Raw genomic sequence first — 21,530 nt, forward strand, 5'->3', positions numbered from 1 at the left:
AAGGTCCAAAGGCAGAAACTTTATGTCCTGCACCCTGAGTCCCAACGGCGTCAATTGATTAAAAAAAATTGTCAAGTTGTTCTGTTGCTTTCCGACATAATATCTGGATAGGCTCAACAGTTTAATCCCAAAACAAATCAGCAGTCTTACAGTATGCAGCTGTTAATATAAAGCTTTCAGTGAAGGAGTTCGCTGAATCTATCTGAAGTATATTTTTCTGCAATTGTCTACATAAAAGAAATATATAATTGAATTGATATCAAACCAGATTAAGGAAATAAAGTGATGAGATTGAGGCGGACATGTGGACCCTGCGGGCGCTTAGCGCTCCCGATGGCTTTATTCCAGCGCTGGATACCATCGGTATCCGGAAGTGATGAAAACTGGAGTCTGGGGAGAAATGGGAAGAAGAAAAAGGGGTCCCTGTGAGAGAAAGTGAAGAAATGAGTTGGAAGACATAGTGTGGGATTTGCAGGCTCGCCAGTGTGCGTGCCGCGCTCGTCAGGCACCGTTTACCTTAGGGGCTGGGCTGGGCTGGGCTGGAGTAGTAGCGGGAACCGAGTGGCGCCGTCCGGATACTTTGTAACTTTTTATTAACCCAATAAAATCACCTTGGGAAAAATACAAGTGACTGGGAATGATTTCCAGGTACGTAACCCACGAAAAATGTAGGGTCCAGACTAGCCGTGTTGCGGTGTTTGAAGATTATCTGCTTGCCCTTCGATTAATTTCGGTGTCTGGAACTGTCCCATGTACAGTTACTGTTGATTTTCGGAATTTGAAACAACTGTTGATGTGGTTATGTGATGGCTCACAGTGGGAACGAAGTGATCATGTTGTAAATTAAACTCAGCACGTCAAAAACGGTAGGGTTGTAGAAGCTTTTTTTCCCTTAAAACATTTCAAGGGGTTAGTTCTCTGAGTTTGTTTTTTCTCCGTCTCTCCTCTTGTGTTTTCTAAGGGAGGCTGGTTCTGATTCTGGGATCAGTGCCTGAGTGAGCTGCTTTAGCTGATGTCCCAGGTGAAGGAGTCCATCGGGCCAGAAAGGCCAGAAGACGGCACTTGCACAGAAAACAGCCTTTTGCTCCACACCGATGGTAAGGAGGCTTTGGGTTGGCGGTCTGGGTTCCAGCAGGACAAGCGTAAATTGTCTTTTACTGGTGTATTATCTAGCCTTTGACTGTGAGCGCAGTTCGGTCTAAACTTGAAGACCATGGTTTGATCAGGGTAGGCTCAGTGTCGATTTTATTAGAATGAGAATTAGAATAATTGGAAAAATATCGCCTCTAAATTTATACAGGAAATTTTACGTTTCTATTAAACGTGTGGCTATTTTAGAAAGACCAACCAGACGTCTATAATAAAATATGCATTTGATTGGCGAAGGAAGTATTTTTAAAGTCAGGACTTGATTGAAAGTTGAGTTTTTTTTTTAGTTTGCGTTTAACTTGAACTTTTAGAATATCTTAAGGATACACATTTTTCTTGATAATTGAAGTAAATAGTTTCCCCACGAGTATTTTCGTGTGTTTTAAGTTAATTACTTTCATTTCGTGGTGCACACCGCCTTGAAGGTTGTGGTACTCTCGGTGGCTTTCAGAGTTACACTGATACTTCGATATGTGCGTCCAGAAACGAATTGTATTGGGGGGGAAAACTATCTTCAAAAAAAAGAATTTTGTAATGCCTGTCTTTCAAAAAGAACATATTTAAAGGGGTCTAATGTGTTGTTGGAATTTAACAATTTTTTCATTAAAAAAAAGTAATTAAAATTTAAATTAATCAAATCACTTGAAAGCCCCTTTGAAGTAGATTGTTATTGAAATGGCTGCTTTCTTAATTTAAGACTCCTGAAAATTTGATTGGACCATGGTTTCTATTGCTGCCTTTACCATCATTTTGTTGATTTTACTTCAGAAGAAAGAAGGCAACATCTTGTTGTCTTAAACTTCACTCATAAACTGAAGCCTCAGTTTCTCTGCTCTTATCAGAATATATGAATTTGCTAACCTTGAACAGAATTAACTGCATTCCTAATTGACTTCATATGTAACAACAATGCAATATTGAAAAGCCAAGAAAACTTGAGGTTTTATAAATTAATGCAGTGGAAGTAAAAGGCAACTATTTGGTAAACAGCTGTTTAACACCAAGTGAACAAGCAATATGGCAAGCAGCATAAAACTTAAAGTCAGCTGATTTCATGTAAGATCTAGCTCAAGCAAAAGTACAGTTTGAATGCATGAAATTAATGCTTGGCTGTGCCAGAGTTATATTTTGCCAGTATTTGTGCTCTGTGTTAAGCAGCTGTTTACTGAATAGATGCTTTACTTCCACTGCCTTTCTTTATAAAACCTCAACTTCGCTTGGCTTTTCAATATTGCTTTGTTGTTACACATGAAATCAATCAGTAACACAGTAATTTCGTTTGAGGTTAGCAAATTCATTACATTCTGATAAGAGCAGCGAAATTGACATTTTTGTTTATCTCTGAAGTCTAAGACAAAACAATGTTGCCTTGTTTCTTCTGACAATAATAGCAACGTTTGGTAAGATTAGAAGCAACTAACTGTGAAAAAATTATGATGTGTGGTCAGTTTTTAATCATTGGAACTTACTATTTTTATAGAATATATAAATACTTAATTAACTATTTAAGTTTCATTAATTTACGGAGGGAGTTCACTGCTGTAGTGATTGTGCTTGTGCAACCCCCCCCCCCCCCCACTTACCCCGTATTAATGCTGCGGATGCACTGTGTTGAGCTCTGCAGCACCATCAGTAATGTGCAAGCCACACACCCCAATGGGTTCTTTATTGCTGCTGGCAACTTCAACCATGCTAACTTGAAAACAGTGTTGCCTAATTTCTATCAGCATGTTGACTTTGCCACCAGAGGTGAGAACACGTTAGATTTGGTGTATACAAAGCTGCTCCCAGCTCTCACCTCGAACTTACTGACCACTTACCTACTGTGTTGATTCCTTCGTACTGGTGAAACAAGTCATACCAGTTTAATGGGAGATAAAGACCTGACCAGAAGGAGTTATCTCAGCTTCGCAGGACTGTTTGGAAAATGGACGGGACATGGTGAGGGAGGCAGCTACCTGTGACCATCATATTAACATTGATGAATACACGAGGTCTGTGATTGGCTACAGAGGAGAGTGTTGAAGACGTCACCAATATTAAACATGTCTATGTGAGGGGCAGGTGAGAAGGGCTGTGGGGAAACTCGGACATGGCAAAGCGTTGGGACCGGGTGGTGTGAACCCCCCAGTTTGTGAGGGAGCCTGTTGAGCAGATGTGTGGTGTTCTCAAAGGATTTTCAACCTGAGTCGCAGCCTGGAAAGGCTACCAAATGTGTGGAAAACATAATGTGTGGTCCCAGTACCCAAGAAGGGCCAACAAAAAGTCTTGAATGACTACCGTCCAGTGGTCCTGATGTTGCACGTCATGAAGACCCTAGAGAGGCAGGTCCTGGCTCACCTCACCCCTGGTTAGATCAGCCCTTGATACCCTGCAGTTTGCCTGCCAGGAGTACATTGGAGTAGACAACGTTGTCATCAACCTGCTGAGCAGAGCTTACTCCCATTTGGATAAGCAGGGCAGCTCTGAGAATTTTGTTTCTTTTGATTTCTCAAGTGCCTTCAATGCCATACAGTCTTCGTGGCTGGGGGGGGAAGCTCTGTTCAATGCAGGTTGGCACTTCCATTGTATCCTGGATAATGGGTTACCTGACTGGCAGGCCACAGTTTGTGTGGCTTCAGAGCTGTGTGTCAGACATGGCTATAAGCAGCACTGGGGGCCCACAGAAGACTCTGTTGGCTCCCTTCACACACAAGAGAAAATCTGCAGATGCTGCAAATCCAAGCAACACACACAATGAGTCCTGCAGAAGGGTCCTGGCCTGAAATATCAACTGTACTCTTTTCCATAGATGCTGCCTTGCCTGCTGAGTTCCTTCAACATTTTGTGTGTGTTGCTTGTATTGGCTCCCTTCCTGTTTACCCTGTATATCTGGAACCTTAGATACAACACTGAGTCATGTCATCCACAGAAATTCACCAGTATAATCTTCCATAAGATGGTGTGCTGGGGCAATGGTATCAACACGAGTGATGCCAACAGGCTCAATAAACTGATTGAGACTGGCTCTGTTATAGGAGTCAAACTGGTCACACTAGAGGCTGTGGTAGAACAAAAGACTCTGTTGAAAATCCTGGCAATTTTGGACAATGTTTCTCACCCTCTGCATGCCACCTTGGCTGAACATAGGAACACTTTTAGTAATAGACTTACGAGAACTGCGCTGCTCCAAAGGACCCTTTCTGAGGTCATTCCTAACCTTGGCCATTTGGCTCTTTAATGAGTCAACCTATAGCTGGGAAGTGATGACCCCACTCTTGTTGGACTGTTTGAGGTAACTTATTTTTTATTATTTCTTGCTTCTCTTCTAATATTTGTACCTATGCACTTATAATGTTACTGTGACACTGTAATTTCCTTTGGGAACAATAAAGTATCTATCTGTCTATCGAATCAGAAGCCATAGCTGACAGCAGAGGTCAGGACATGGCTAACAGATTGGGATGCTCCCTTCAGATTGAGGGATGAGACGGCCCTCAGGTCTGTAAGAGCTGTGCCTTCCCATGACATCAGGAAGGCAAAACAGGGTTTTCAGAGAATACACAGCCATTTCTGTGACACCAGAGATATGTGGCAGGGCACTCAGAGCAGAAAGGACTGCAGCTGAATCCTGCCTGTCCGTGACTGTGGCGCTTCTCTTCCTGAAAGTCTGAATGTCTTTTATGCTCAGTTTGAAGCACAGAAAGGTGTGCTGGCAAGGAAGCCCCTCTCCCCGAGAAGCAGGCACTCTCTCTAGCCACAGCTGAAGTGAAGAAGAACTTAGCCAGGGTCAACCCATGTAAAGCTACTGGGCCTGCTAACATACCATGTGGATGGGTATTGAGGGACTATGCAACCCAGTTAACTGAGCTTCTAACAGACATCTTCATTGTCTCTCTCGAAAACTCCACTGTCCCATATGGCTTCAAGGCACCCCATCATCCAGCTGCCTGGGGGTGAAAGAGTAATCTCAAAGATTACCATCTGATGACACTGACTTCAACAACAATTAAATGCTTTGAGCAGCCAGTTATGGATCACATTATATCCTATCTTCTGCCACATTGGACCCTTTCCAGTTTGCTTGTTGCTCAAATTGGTTCACTGATGATGCCCGAGCCCCTGCACTCCACTCTGTCCTGTCCCACCTGGAAAACGGCACCTCATATGCCGGAATGTTGTTTATCAACTTCATCTTGGTGTTTAATATGATCATCCTTCAGAAGCTGGTGGGTAAACTTCTCGTTGTATCTTGACACCTCTCTACATGGATCCTGGACATCTTGACAGAAAGGTCACAGTAAGTCTGTGGCGGCAGAAACATCTCTGGATCCATTATGGTGAGCACCGGTGCTCCCCAGAGCCCACTGCTGACACACGACTGCACTGCTAGATCCAATCCAAATCAAATCATCAAGTTTGATAAAGACACAATTGGCCTCATTAACAACAATCATGGGACTGCATACAGCGAGGAGCTAGAGCAACTGGTGGGATGGTGTGACCATAACAACTTGAGTCTCAAAGTAGACAAGACTAAAGTGGTTATTGTGAACTTTAGGAAAGTGCAGGTTGATCACTCCTCGTTGCACTTACACGGTTCCTCCATGGAGAGAGTTAGGAGCACCAAGTTGCTGGGAGTGCACATAACGGATGATCTCATGTGGTCCTTCAGCGCCATCTCTTTGGTCAAGAAACTACGGCAGCATCTCCACTTCCTGAGGAGATTGAGACCAGTGAAGCTCTCTACCAACTCCCCCCACCCCCACACTATTGTAACAGATTTTTGCAGAAGCACCATCAAGAGTGTCACCATCTGATACGGGAATAGCGAGGCATCTGACTGCAAGTCCCTTCTAAGGATTGCTGAGAGGATCATCGGGGTCTCTGTTTTACCCATCAGAGATATTTATCAGGAGTGCTGCATCCACAGGGCATTTGGCATTGTCAGTGATCCTTCCCATCTGTCCAGCAATCTCTTTGAACCTCTACCATCAGGCAGCAGGTACTGTAACTTTAGGACAAAGGCTTAGGATGGTAAATGGCTTCTTCCCTCCGGCCATAAGACTATTGAACTCCTTGCTACCACCCAGGTATGATAATGTATGATGCGCTAGTAGTGTTATACTTTACTTTTTAAATTGTGCCATAAATGCACCTTGTTATTCATTTGTGGTAACATTACTTTGTGTTACATTTGAGTTATATGCACTGTTTTGTGCACCTTGGTCTAGAGGAATGTTGTTTTGTTTAGTGGTATACGTGTATGTGGTTGAATGACCATAAACTGAAATTGAACTTGAGCTCATTCCCTTTTGAAATTTTGGTTCCTATGAAACATGGTGAGAAAAAAAATTAATCCCATGTTTTAAGAATTTGATTGTTTCCTTTTCTCCTGAGAAAGAAAATGTAAAGTGGCAATGGAAATTTCACTTAATGAGAAGATCAAACTTTTTATGTTCCATCTCTATCACAAAATCTGTTCCCCAGCTGCTGATCCCATTCCTCTTTGCTGTTCCATGTTCCCCATACCCCACTTCTCTCTCAATTCCCCCACTTTCTAATTTGTACAAACAACTTCATCCAAAAATCTGTGCTGAATGTCCTAACATGTTAGACCTGTTCAGCCAATGGTTTTTTTTCATCAACTGAAAGCTAATGGAAATTCTAAGAATCACACTTTTCCAGTACACATGTCATCTCTCTGGTCTCTCAAATTGTAACTATATTCTGACAAGTCCTTGGTTCATGAAGGATTTCATGCTGGAGTCTTAAAAGCAAAGCAAGTTATATTTTCTCCTTGTAATGTTTAGGAAGCTGAAAGATCTCAATGTAGATAGGTCTCCTGGACAACACCCTAGAGTTCCGAAAGAGGTAAATGAAGAGATTGTGGAGGTATTAGTTGTGTCCTTTGAAGAACCACCAATTTTGGAATAGTTCCGCACAACTGGAACATCACAAGTCCTTCCACTCTTTAAGAAGGGAGGGAGGTGAAAGATGGGAAATTGTAAGCCAGTTGGCTTGACTTCAGTAGTTGATGAGATAAACTATTGCAACAGATTAATCAGGCAAGATTTTCCGCTTTAGGAAACTACGCTGTCTTTGGCCTTTTTTATCATGCGCCTACAATTACCTTATCCTTAATGATGGATTCTGATGAGAAACAAGCAGGCAGGGTAGACAAAGGAGAATGCCGATGATGCTACCTTGGATTTTCAGAAGGCCTTTGACAACGTGCTGCATGTGAGGTTGTGAAACAAGGTAATAGCCCATGGTATTATAGGAAAGGTACCAGTATGGACAAAAGGTTACCTTCTGATAGTCAACCAAAGAGTAGGAATAAAAGGTTTATTTTTTTTCTAGTTAAGTGCCAGTGATTAATGGAGCTCTGCAGAGGTTTGTGTTTGGTCTGCTACTTTTATATTATCGGTTAATAATCTTGAAGAAAGAAATGATGGCTTGATAGCTAAATATATGGATGATACAAAGATGGATGGAATGGCAGGTAGGTTTTGAGCAAACAGGAAGTCTTCAGAATGACTTGGACAGTTTAGGAGAATGGCCAAAGAAGTGACAGAAAGAATACAGTGTAGGGAAGTATATAGTCATGCACGTAAGTGAAAAGGAATAAAGACCTGGATTATTTTCTAGATGGGGAGCAACTTTAGAATTGGGAGATGCAAAGGGAGTCATATTACAGGATTCACTAAAGGTTAACTTGCAGGTTGAGTTGGTAGTAAGGAAGGCAAATGCAAAGTTACCATTCATTTCCAGAGGACTGAAATATAAAAGCAAGGATGTAGTGCTAAGACTTTATAAGCCATTGGTTGGACTGCACTTGAAAGAATGTGCTGACATTGGAGAGGTTCATGAGAATGATTCTGAGAATGAAAGGGTTAATGCAGGAAGACTATTTAATAGCTCTGTGTCTGTATTCCCTGGATTTTGAAAGAATGAAGGGGGATCTCATTGAAACCTACTTGATATTGAAAGACCTAGACTGAATAGACATGGGGAGGATGTTCCCAATATTTATTAATTGAGAGATGTAGTGCAGAACATACACCTCTGGCCCAATGAGCTGTGCTGTCCAACAACCCACCTGTTTAACCATTAGCCTAATCACAAGACAATGACCAATTAACCTATTAACTGGTTTTGTCTTTGGACCATGGGAGGAAACCAGGGCACCCAAAGGAAACTCACATGGTCATGGAAAGAATGTACAAACCCCTTGGAGACAGTGCTGGAACTCTGATGCTCTGAGTTGTAATAGTACTTGGCTAACCTCTGCACTGCCATGGCATCCAAATAGCTGGAGATTCTTGGAACAGAGGGCACAGCCTCAGAATGGAAGCAAGCCCCTTTAGAATAGATGAGGAATTTCTTTATTGAGAGGATGATGAAATCAGTGGAATTGATCGCTACAGATGGCTGTGGAGGCCAAGACATTGGATATATTTAAGGAGGAGGTTGTTAGGCCCTTGACCATTAAGGGCATCAAAAGATACAGTGATAAGGCAGGAGAATGGGGATGAGGGAAAATAAATCAGTCATGATTGAATGGCAGAGCAGACTCAATGGGTGCAAAGGCATATTTCTTTTCCTATGTCTTATGGTCTAAGTCTATTGACTTATAGATATTTTGCCTGGGTCCTTTGATGGTGGTCTTGGTCAAATGCAGCCTTGATGTCAAAAGCAGTCACTCTAACTTTGGTTTTGGATAAAGCTGTTGATTTAGACTTAGAACAAAGTGGTTTTGATAAAACCCAAATTCAGGATGCCTGCTTATTAGTATAATGATAGTTTATTATATTCAATTCAATGCGCATCAGCAAACAGATTAGCCCATGACTGTAAGCAACAATACTTGGACAATATTCAGGCATATGCCAATACAGATGTACCAGTCAAAGCTCATCTCCAATAAAAGAGATTCCAGCTATGATCCTGTGGTGAACTAGATATACCTGTCTGACTGCTCCTGTGGCTCCTCCCACAGACCCTGCTGACTGCCCCTGTGGCTCCTCCCACAGACCCCTGTATAAAGGCGACTGTGGTCTGCTGCTCTCCCTCATTTTCCCAGGATGTAGTGTTGTTCTTCAGTCAATAAAAGCCGATATCTCACTTCCTAAGTCTCAGCGTGAGTTATTGATGGTGCATCAATTTTATTGACTGAAATTACAACATGGAAACCGTTTTACGCCCAGAACGCCTGGACTTGGACCCCCAAGACCCTGGAGCAGCTCTTGCCTTTGAACACTGGCTGGTGTGCTTCCAATTGTACTTAGAGGAGGTTCGTGCCACCGACTCGGCTGTTCGGCTCCGACTTCTCCTCTCGAGGGTCGCCCCAAAAGTTTATTCGTTCGTCAGGGACCTATCCACCTACGAGGAGGCGCTTGCCGCCCTCAAAAGACAGGTATATCTAGTTCACCACAGATCCTTGACATTCAATGACATGAACATGACAGAAACCCTTGCCATCGGTAATTTAAGGGCATCACTGACCAGAAATTCCACTGGGCCAGCTACATTATTGCCACCTCTGCAAGAGCAGGTCAGAGATTAGATATCCTGCGGTGAGTGACTTGCCCCCTGATATCTTAGAACCTTCCCATTATCGACAAGGCATAAATCAGAATTGTGATGCAAATGTCTCTTATTGTCCTATTGATGCTGCACCAAACACTATCAAGAAACTTGTTATAATTCAAGATGATGCAGTCCACTTGAGTGGCCCTCCATCCAGAAACTGAGTGGAAGGTCCTACTGGACTACAGGAAAATCCTTTCCTGGATTTACAGAAGTTTTGAAAGGTTGATCCACAGTTCCTAAAATGCTTTGAACAATCAGTTGGACTTTGCATGTCTCATGCCATGCACTGGAATAAATTGGTTTGTTAGCTTTAGTTACAGTATCAGGATTTTACTCCAAGACATGAAATCTGTTCAGTCATATTGCTCGGACCAAACTATCCAGACAATGCAGTTTCACATGGTCCTTGTACATTTTGCAGAAGGAACGCAAGTCACCCTGTGAATCTATAAAAATATAGCAGCCTTAATGGACTGGCTGCAAAAGACTGAGTTTGGAAACTTGAATTGCTTAATGATAGCATTAAGATGGATATGCATTGAAAGTATTCTGAGATCTGGGAGGAATATTCAACTCTGATACAGTTGTGTTTAAATAAGAATTTGTAATATAGGCATGTGATAGGCCACTGTATATAGAAAGACTATGATAAACTCAAATTTCCTTCTGATAAGGGCAATAAAGACAAATAATATTTTCAAGAATTTTGATCCACTTCTGTTTCCAAAATATATTTATTGAAATTTCACTCAAGGAAAGAACTTCTTGGCAAATTTGCAGTTTAATATCTTTGAATTTGTTTTGGTTTGAAATATTGCTAAGGTTATGAATTTACTTTCACCACAGTTTTGAAGTGTAATGGTTAAGAACTTGTTTTGGATTTTTCCTTTTATATTTATTGAGATGCAGCATGGAATAGGTCCTTCCAAACCTTTGAGCCATTCTGCCCAGCGATCTCCCGATTTAACCCTAGCCTAATCATAGGACAATTTAGAATGACCAGTTAACCAACCAACTGGTACATCTTTGGACTGTGGGAGGATGCCAGAGCACCTGGAGAAAATCCGTGTGGTCAAGGGAGAAAGTACCAACTCCTTCAATCTTCTTACAGGCAGTGGCGGGAATTGAACCGAGGTTACTGTTACTGTAAAGCTTTGTTCTAGCCACTGCACTATCATGCCATCCCATTTTATAATCCAGCCTCTACTGCTGCACATTAAGTACATTTTTAGTATTTTAGGAACCAGTTCCTACAATTGAAATAAGAGCTGAAAATGCCGAAACACTCAGGTCAGAAAGATGTGTGGAAAGAACCAAGTGAATTCCTGAGATCTGAGACCTTTTGTCAGGACTGGAAAAGGCAGGAAACAAGTTAACTTAACATTGCAGAGAATGTTGTTGGGGTGGGGGGTATGTATGGTTGGGGAGGAAGGTTCAGACAAAGTTATGTTTGGGGAAACAAATTGCGGATGCTGGAACCTGGAACGAATGCTGGAAGAACTCAGCAAATCGATTGACATCTGTGGAAAGAGAACCAGTTAGCATTTCAGGTTAAAGACGGTTCATGGTACTGAGAGAGAAAGTCAATATGCCTGTGGCAGAGAAGGTAGGGGAGGACACTGAGTGAAGCAGAATCAATGTATAATAGGGAGAAATAATGCTGCCATTGAATGGACAGCTAATTTTCTCTGTGTTACGTGTTGCTAACGTTGACAATTTTAACATCCCCATCGTTGAGCACATTTACAAGGAGTGCTGCCTAAGAAAGCATCAGCTATCATGAAGGACCACTCACCATCCAAACCAAGCTCTCTTCTTGCAACAACTATTGGGCAGGAGGTGCAAGAGCCTTGGGTCCACACCACCAGCTTCAGGAACAATTATTGCCCTACAACTATGAAGCTCCTGAAATAGTGTAGATAACTTCACTCACCTCAACTCTGAACTGATTCCACAACCTGCAGACTCACTTTCAAGCACTCTACAATTCCATATTCTCAGTATTATTTATTTCATTTTATTTGCACTATTTATCATCTTCTCACTTCAGTTGGCTTTATCTGTAACTTTTCATAAATTCTATTTTATTTCTTTTTTCTCTGTAAATGCCTGCAAGAAAATGAAGCTTGAGATAGCATATGGTGATTATATACACACTTCCATAATATATTGTTTTTTAGTTTGAGTTCAACTTCAAAGTGTGTGTGCTGTTGCGTAGTCTAGCCGACTCTAATGTGCTGAGCTGTTCAGGGTACAAGTAAGTAGTGGGGTGGGGTAGGTGGTGTAAAGTAGAGAGATGGCCAGTTTTGGTATCAACAGAAAAAGGTCTGGAGTTACAAAATTCAATTTCCAGGCTGCAGTAAAGATATCTTTAATGAAGTGTTTGTACTTAGAAAGTGAGAATACAGGCAGAGGAACATGAGATGGAGTGAAAGGCAGAACCATTGGATGTGCATAGCAACCAGATTCTGTGCTAATGAGGAGAGAACAACAGGGCTAATATCACAGATGAATGGATGGCTTGGAGCAGAAATGACCAGTGCTGATACAGACAAAGAAAACCTGGTACCTAAAATTTTGAGTTCAATATTGAGTTTGAAAGATTGCAACATATCTAAGTGGAAGATGATATGATGACCTGCATTGAACAACAGGTGAGGAGGCTGCAGACAGAACAAAATGAGTGAAAGCTAAAGCGAATCATTCCTGTTGACTAAATGCAGGTACTTCTTAAAGCAATGACCCTATCTGCGTTTGGTTTCCTCAGTTTAATAGGGATCACTTTGTAACGGCAGACTGCAGTGCACTAGACTAGGGAGGATGGGTAATGGGTGAGGGGGAGGTGCAAGTGAATTGCTGCTTCTCTTGGTTCGCTAACTGATGGATTTGGAAGATGGATAAGGTCAGGTCTTGCATTTTTCATTTCTTGCATTTGTGTAGGAAGGTTTTTTCTAGCGTGTCGCACCAGACAGTCAGCCATTCTTGGCTGGCGCATGGTGTCAGGATTGGTCTCCTTTGGATTAACCGGGTCACAATATGAACGTTCCTGACTTGACCCTTTTTTTTAATGAGGCCGAGTGGCTAGCTCGACGCTCGACCGGGCACGGATGGAAAGCGTGCTCGGGGGTGACCCGACTTGGATTTGAACTCGGGAGTCTTTGCTCTGGAGTCTGGCGCTGATGCCATTGCGCCACCAGCCGGCCTTAGGAAGGTGTTACAAGAAGGGGAATGGTTGGTCTGGACATAGACCAAGGAGTCCTGAAGGGAATAGTCCATTCTGCTGTACAGCACAGAAATACTCCTTCAGCGAGTCCAGCTCATTCATGCTGACTCTGATCCCTATCTACTGTAATCCCATTTGTCTGAATTGGTCCGTGCACTTTTACTCTTTTTTTTAAAAGATTTTTTTATTGTGTTTTCAAGTAATTACAGAATAAAAGTGGCGCTTTTACTCCTTTCTTGTGTATTGATTTTTGACTTCCCCCTTCCTTTCCAGTCCTGAAGAAGGGTCTTGGCCCGAAATGTCAACTGTTTATTCATTTCCATAGATGCTTCCTGCCTAGGCTCCTCCATCATTTTTGTGACTGTTTTGTTGGATTTCCAGCATCTGCTGACTTTCTTTTATCTATCCAAATGCCTGTGGAAGTCTGTAATTGATTCTGCTTCAACTTCCAATGGTAGCTCTATATTAACAGCACCCTCTGTGGGGAAAATAACTTGCCCTTCAGATCCCTTTTCAATTTGGGCTTGCGTTGAACATGGGGATGTGTGCATGAGAGCTGAGGATGGGGAGATCTTGCAGAAATAGTTTTGGTGGTGGAATCTGTTGAGGCTGGCAGAAAATGTGAAGGATCATCCATTGAATGGAATGAAAAGTATGGCCCAAAATTACTCTACCCTCCCTCTACCCAGGAGGGGAGAAGAGAGCTTTGTCAGCTATAGGTAAAGGGAAACCAAAGTTTATCAAGAAGGAAAGTAATTTGTTTCCCATTTCTGATAAAAGGGACTTCAATCTGATACCTGAACTCAGTTTCTCTTCCAATGTATGCTGCTTAATCTGTTAAGTATTTACAATAGTTTATTTTTGTTTCAGGTTTCCAGTATCTGCTGTTCTTGATTTTTCATTCACTTAAGGTTGAAATGTATTCTAACAGATCTAATGCAATGCTCCAACACAAACTTGACCAAAATTGTACCATTTTTGCTTGTGTAGTTTGAAATCTGTTTCTGTTGTCAATGCTGCTCTGCATATTGAGTTGAAACCCAGGATTTATTTCAAATTAATTTTACCTGGTTTAATGTGGTTTGTAGAAATTTGTTTCTCAAAGGTGTAGTGCTTTTCACCTGCAGCACAGAGCAAAATCTGGAGGTACTCAGGAGATCAGGCAGCATCCATGGAAATTAATAAACAGCAGTTGATGTTTCAGGCCGAGACTTCTCTTCAGGACTGAAAAGGAAGGGTGAAGATGCCAGAATAAAAAAGGTGGGGTGAAGGGAAGGAGGATAGCTAGAAGGTGATGGGTGAAGCCATGTAGGTGGGAAAGGTCAAGGGCTAGAGAAGAAGGAATCTGATAGGAGCGGAGAGTGGACCATTGGAGAAAGGGAGGGAGGAGGAGACCCAGACAGAAATGATGGGCAGATGAGGAGTAGGTAATGGAAGAAGAGGGGACGGGGAGGGAAATACTTCTTATCTGAAGGAATAATCAGTATTCATGCCATCAGGTTGGAGGTGATCCAGACAGAATATAAGATGTTGCCACTTCACCCTGAAGGTGGCCTCATCTTGGTATATGAGGAGGCAAAATTCCAATATGTCAGAATGGGAATCAGAATTAAAATGTTAGGCCACTGGGAAGTTTCGCTTTTGGCGGATGGAGCTTTTCACTTCGCATTTACATTTTGGTTTCCATTAATTTTTCCTCAGAGGTTCTGTTTTTGAAGAATACTTTAGAATGCATTCTTTATTACCATTAAATGTTGTGTGCAGATTTTTGTAGGTTATATTTAAGATTTTATGTACAAATATTATGTGAATAGCCACTATTGTCTTCTGTTCAAACTCTGGAGCACTATGCTAAAAACATAGTGACTCATTACCTTCAGCTGTTTTAATTAATTATTGGGACTCGTTCTGAGTTCACAGCTGTTGGGTCTTTGGTAAGCATGAGAGAACATCGTAGGACTTGATGGGACTTCCTCCAAATGTTTTGGTTGGGCAGGAGTCTTTCTTTCTGGAATTGTATTAGTTGTTAGTTTGTATGCTTCCAGGTTGGGAATCCTTGAATATGTTCTTAATCAGTTCCTTTATTAAATTGTCATTGTAATTCCCAGTCTTCCAAAGTAGGGTTATTTAACTTTCACCTGTTTACATTTAATTGCATGTGGTGCGATGTGTTGAAACAGAGTAAATTGCTTTTCCTTGCAATAGAATACAGGAATATAGACCAGAGTGCTGTTTTAATCATTCATTTGAGAAATTACTGTTATCTTCAATGACCAAAATAATGGGAATATTGTAGAGATTCCTTTAAACTGTTCTTAATAAATGGAGAGGCAGGTACAATGTTGAATAATTGTCTCTGGGTTTCAGATGCCAATAAGCATGAAGAAGAGAGAAAAGTTTCACCGCAGGAGACTTTACCACCATCAGGTAACTGGGCCATCCATTTGGATGCACCACACCCACCAAACCAGATGAATGACACGACTGGTGACCTCATTAGAAGTAAGTTCACAAAAGGCCTTTTGACTAATGTAAAGCATTGTGGAACAAATTGCTGCCTGACAGTATTACAATAATACCACAATTACAGATATGATGATGATGCACAGTTAGCTTGTGTCAAATGTGATAATGTTACTGAATTAACATGCATTGACAGCATTGCTTTAACAGTATGATGGTTGTCATAGAATATTAATACTTTTGTCAAAAATAGCAGGTATTGCTGGAAAAATACTGCTTTTTTATTATCATAGAGCCAAACTTGTAAATGAGTTAATTTTGTGTAGCCTGGTGGGGATCTTTAAAATTTGTTGCACTGAAGAACAAATTAAACTGGTGGAATTGGTTCTGTGTGTATTCATTTAAACATTACCGTGAAGAAATCTTAATGTTATATATGATGAGCTAAGTTTAGGACAATTCTCTTTCATATATTCCATATCTTTTATCTTGTGTAAAACTGATGCAGTGGAAAGTATTCATTAGATAAGTTTTAAATTAAAATCTAAACTAATCATGGCATAGATTTACCCATCTTTCTTTCACTAAGTTAGTATGGTAAATCTTATAATAATACACTTTTGAAGAAGAATCCAAAAGGTCAACTTTTGGTTCTTTGTAGATACATTTTCAAATATTACTGGACTGTCTGAAACCTTAATGGGCACATCCTTCTTTACCCTCTCAAAACTAAATTCTTATGGAGTAATATGCAGTCATATGCCTTCAGTAAACATGTTTTTCTTATTCCTGAATTTGAATCTTATTTGATAGTTTATTACTTCACCCATGAGACCACCCAGTGCTCGGGCTTGGTTCTGATATACTGACAAGCAGTTAACCCTATTTTGCCGCTTGTTCTCAAGCTTGATTGGAATCTATTGTATTACCTTTGTTACCCAGATTGCCAGATGATATGATTTGAGAAATTGTTATTTTGATTGGTATGAGTAATTAATAAACTATATTTCCTTATAAATTAGAAGCTAGCTTTATGCATATTTATTGGTTATCTATTCTTTCATACAGAATTATCCAAAATGTCATTGTGTTTATCTTTTTTCACTGAGCAATTTTAAGTTGCTTATAATTAACACCTCTAAATTAGTAAATTATTTTTTGTCGTCCTTTCCCACTAATATCCCTCCTGGTATTTATATAGTGGCCAAAGTGCTACGCCTGCCCATTCATCTCCTCCTTCACCTCCATTCAGGGCCCCAAAAAGTCCTTCCAGGTGAGGCAGCACTTCAGCTGCAAATCTGCTGCTGTCGTCTATTGTGTCTGGTGTTCCTGATGTGGCCTCCTCTAAATTGATGAGACCCGTTGGGGGAACCATTTCTTTGAACAGCTCTGCTCCATCTGCCAAAAGCGTAACTTTCCAGTGACCGAACTTTTTAATTCCGACTTCCATGGCTTCTGACATGTTGGTCCATGGCTTCCTTTTGTGCCCCGATAAGGCCACCCTCAGGGTGGAGGAGCAACACCTTCTATTCTGTCTGGGAAGCCTCCAACTTGACAGCATGAATATAGATTTCTCCTTCTGTTTTAAAAAAAAATTCCTTCCCCCTCACCTCTTCTATTCCCTATTCGGGGCACCTTCTCTTGTTTCACCTGCCTATTACCTCCCCCTCTTTCCCTTTGTCCTATGGGCCACTCTAATTTCCCATCAGATTCCTTCTTCCCAACCCTTGACCTTTCTCACCTTCCAGCTAACCTCCTTTGCACCCTGCCTCCCCTCAGCTTTTTATTCTGGTGTCTTCCCCTTTCCTTTCTGGTCCCAAAGAAGGTTCACGACCCAAAACATTGACTATTTATTTATTTATTTATTTCCGTAAGTGCTACCTGACCTGTTGAATTCCTCTCGCATTTTATGTGTGATTTTGTTTTTTTTTAAGCTGTTTGTCTTGTGATTTTTTTTGGAGATTGTACCTGCTAGGAAAAGTTGAGCCATTACTGGTCTTACCGTATGATTCTGTACTTTGTGTGAAGTACTTGATTTGAATTTTTGCTTAATTCAATTTAGTGTTAAAAGGTAAAGCAAATTTATTACATTTATAATTCAGAGTTAAAGAATTTTAGCAAATTAGTACATTAAAATTGTTTCCAAGGGGGCAAAGGGAAAAACGATTGTTTTGTTGGTGTTAATTGCTGAGGACACGGAGAGAACTTTCAATAGAATTGAATGAATACTCTCATCTGAAAGAGAATGCCTTTAGATTAGTAACAGCCTTTTACTCACAGCCTACTTCATATTCTCAAACCTATGGTTGTACCTGCCTCATCCTGATTTAGAGCAAGAGGATTACAATAATGGCAAACAATGCTCACATTGAGAAATAAATTATAATCACAGCTGCCTGCATTGGAGTTTATTTTTTAAAAATTATTTGGTGTGATGCTTCAAAGCTCCAGAGTTTCCACAAGGATGGAAATCCTGCCGGAAGTGAGACAGGATGAGAGTGACACACTGCTGATGTCACTAATACTGATAAGGCAGTAGCTTGTAAGGTTCCTTGAGGGTCAGTTTAATTAGCATTTGTGTCTATTTTAAGTGTTGCAAACTTCCCTGATTTGGGAATTGTTTCACTTTGCTGCAGGATTTAAAGGCGTGCAGGAGTTTAACCCCCATTAATGGTTTTGACTGGAGTAAAGTGATTAAGTTGACTTTTTTGGTACATAAAATTTAATACAGTTGTACTCCTCATGGGTTTCTTTGGCAAGCAAAGCTACTGCTTCATCCTGCCAATAAAAACTCAAAAACAAGCTAATTCTATTGTCTGTTACTAAAAACTGAAAGGGGATTTTAAGAACGTCATATCACAGGAACAGCAGTAAACTGGTTAGCATCTTGAGCTTGTTCTGCCTTTCAGTGAGGCATGGCTGATTGGCCTTTCATCCTTTAATTACTTTATGTTGACAAAAGTCAGCCTCAGAATTATTCCAGCTAATTTTATTTCCATTTGATTTTCAAACTTTTATATACCATTTTCTTGTAGGGAAGTGTTACCTAACTATTTCTGAAAAGCCTGGCCTTGTTTAGACCAGGGGTTCCTAAACTTTTTTTTTAATGCCACAGACCCTTAACATTAACCAAGGGGTCCTTGGGCCTCAAGTTGGGAACTTCTGCCTTAGACTGTCTCCCTCAGAGCAGTGGGGGGAGAGAGAGAGAGTATTAATGACGTGACTGCATAATTCTAAATCCATTGGTAAAACCATCAATCCCTGGGCATCCTGGCATTGGGGCTGTACTTGCACTTAATTATCTGCTTTGGCGAGGCCACACCAATCTTTTGAAACAGACATATTATTCTGTGTTCTTCCAAGTGAAGAGATTACCAAGTGGGCAAAGGAAAAGATTCAAGGATGTTCTCAAAATCTGTTGGAAATACAACATTGCCACAGAATTCTGGCATTTACTGGCCCATTTTGCTCAAGGGAGCAGTGGAATATATTTGGAATCTTCAAATCCATGAATTTAGAGAAAACAGAAGCACACTGTAAATGTGGAAAGGACGCATCATGTCGCAAACAATGCCCATAGTTGTTTAAATGTATGTAGAGTACTGCCTTCACATGATACAACATAAATCTTAGGACTTGCAAACAGTACAGTGCATGTCCTTTGGCCATTGAAGTGCTGACCTTTTAACCTACTCCAAGATCAATGTAGCAATTACTTCCCCATAGCCCTCCGTTTTTCTTTCATCCATGTGCTTGTCTACGAATATTGGATGTTTCTCCCTCAAGAACATAGGCAGTTGAGAAGGTATCCCATGGAACGCTTATTGGGAAAAAAAGGAGACATGGGATCCAAGGGGATCTTGCTTTGTGGATCCAGAATTGGCTTGCCCGCAGAAGGCAAAGAGTGGTTGTAGACAGGTCATTCTGAATTTTAGGTCAGTGACCAGTGGTGTGCTTCAAGGATCTGTTCTGGGACCCCTACTCTTCACAATGTTTATAAATGACCTGGATGAGGAAGTGGAGGGATGGGTTAGTAAGTTTGTTGATGACACAAAGGTTGGGGGTGTTGTTGTTGGGGGCTGTCAGAGGTTACAGCGGGATAGTGATAGGATGCAAAACTGGGCTGAGAAATGGCAGGTGGAGTTCAACCCAGATAAGTGTGAGGTGTTTATCATTTTGTTAGGTCAAATATAATGGCAGAATAGAGTATTAATGGTAAGACTCTTGGCAGTGTGGAGAATCAGAGGGATCTTAGGGTCCATAGGACATTCAAGCTGCTGCGCAGGTTGACTCTGTGTTTAAGAAGGCATAAGGTTCATTGGCCTTCATCAATGGAGGGATTGAACTTAAGAGCTGAGATGTAATGTTACAGCTGTATAGAATCCTGGTCAGACCACACTTGGAGTTCTGTGCTCAGATCTGGTAACCTCCCTACAGGAAGTATGTGGAAACCATAGAATGAGTGCAGAGGAGATTTAAAAGGATGTTGCCTGGATTGGGGAGCATGCCTTCTGAGAATAGGTTGAGTGAACTCAGCGTTTTTTCCTTGGAGAGACGGAGGATGAGAGGTGACCTGATAGAGGTGTATAAGATGATGAGAGGCATTGATTGTGTGGATAGTCAGAGGCTTTTTCCTCAAGGCTGAAATGGCTAACACGAGAGGGCACAGTTTTAAGGTTTTTGGAACCGTACCGGGGGAGATATCAGGCATAAAAAGATGGGAGGGAATGTCTTTTTCTACTGGATGGAGAAATCTATATTCATGCCATCAGGTTGAAGGCTACCCAGTTGGAATGCAAGCTGTTGCTCCTCCATCCTGGGAGCAGCCTCATCGTGACTCGAGGCAGTCATGGAGCAAAATGTAGGAATGGGAATTGCTGTGGAAAGGGGGGGGGGGGAGGTGTTCAGTGGTAGGACTCCTTTGGAGATGGTGGAAGATGCAGAGAATATCTGTCAGTTATATTTAGGTGCAGTGTGTAATATAAATAAAGGCAACTGTAAACACAAAATTTCATTTTTCAAATTTTAACTATTTTGTGAAAATACATTGTTTGCAAATGTCAATGTTCAATGACAGACAATAGTAAAGTTTCAAAGGAGGACAAGACCCTCCTATGGCAGAGTTTACAATGGAGTTTCTTTTTTGGAATCCGCGGTCAGGCAGGTGAGCAACACGACCTTCAAATGAACTGAGTGTAAATACGGCCTCAAGGCAACAATACTTAGTTTGTTCATGCTTTCAATAGATTTGGACTATGGCACTGAAAGTAAAAGAATTAAACTTCCAAATCAGACTCGCACAGACCAGCTTCCCATTTGTACTTGTCGATGTTACAGTTATTTAGTTCAGAGATTGCAACATATGAAATGTTGATGTAAAGATTTCTAACACTTAGAAACAAATGGACTTTAATTGAGTTATTGTATGGCTAATTCCACCTAATTCTTCCTGAAGCTGTTCTGGTCCATTTTGAAGGTACTGTGGTCCATGAACCTCTCTCTCATTGGGCTTTTTGACAATTTCAAAGTTCCAAATAATTTTATCAAAGTACATGTATGTCACCATATACAACCCTGTGATTCATTTTCTTGCGGGCATACTCAACAAATGTATAGAATAGTAACTATAACAGAATAAGGAATGACCACCAAACAAGAACTTTCAACCAGTGTCCAGAAGACAGCAAACTGTGCAAATGCAAAAAGAAACAACAATAATAATAAGTAAGAGTACATTTGAATTCCTGTTTGAACATATGTGTATGCTCGCATGGGAGTCCCTAACATGTAATTATGAATGTCCAGACAGAGTGCTGGCTTTTAAATAGAATTTTTCAGGTCCTGGATGTTTGTGATAAAGTATATAGAATAAAATGAGTGTTCATGTTTGTGCCACATGTTCCAGAATTTTTTTTTCTTGGCTTTGCTTTGTTTTATGAATCAGATGTTTTTTGACATGCATCTTATTTGCAATGCCACACTTGGATTTCCTCTTAATCCATACTGAAATTATTTTATTTTTGCACACTTCCATGATGTTTGAAAAAATTGGTATTGTGGCACGGTGTTTAGTATCGTTGATTTGCCTCCACTGCGTTCTGGTTACAAAGATTTGTATGTA

General features: G+C 40.9%; 1 protein-coding gene across 3 annotated transcripts in view; it reads left to right on the top strand.

Moving 5' to 3' along the window:
* The first annotated feature begins 358 nt into the window (after nucleotides 1–358).
* Nucleotides 359–21,530, top strand: part of mdfic (MyoD family inhibitor domain containing) — a 57,704-nt gene continuing 36,532 nt past the window's right edge. The window contains exons 1-3 of one of the 3 annotated variants that reach the window (XM_073059494.1): nucleotides 359–648; nucleotides 962–1,097; nucleotides 15,314–15,448. In XM_073059494.1, the coding sequence (XP_072915595.1) occupies nucleotides 1,013–1,097; nucleotides 15,314–15,448 (220 nt within the window). In that variant the 5' untranslated portion in view covers nucleotides 359–648; nucleotides 962–1,012. The remainder of the gene's footprint in view (nucleotides 649–961; nucleotides 1,098–15,313; nucleotides 15,449–21,530) is intronic. The other 2 variants (XM_073059495.1, XM_073059497.1) reach the window with 2 other exon arrangements.

Source organism: Hemitrygon akajei, chromosome 10 (genome assembly GCF_048418815.1).
Source record: "Hemitrygon akajei chromosome 10, sHemAka1.3, whole genome shotgun sequence".
Classification (NCBI taxonomy): domain Eukaryota; kingdom Metazoa; phylum Chordata; class Chondrichthyes; order Myliobatiformes; family Dasyatidae; genus Hemitrygon; species Hemitrygon akajei.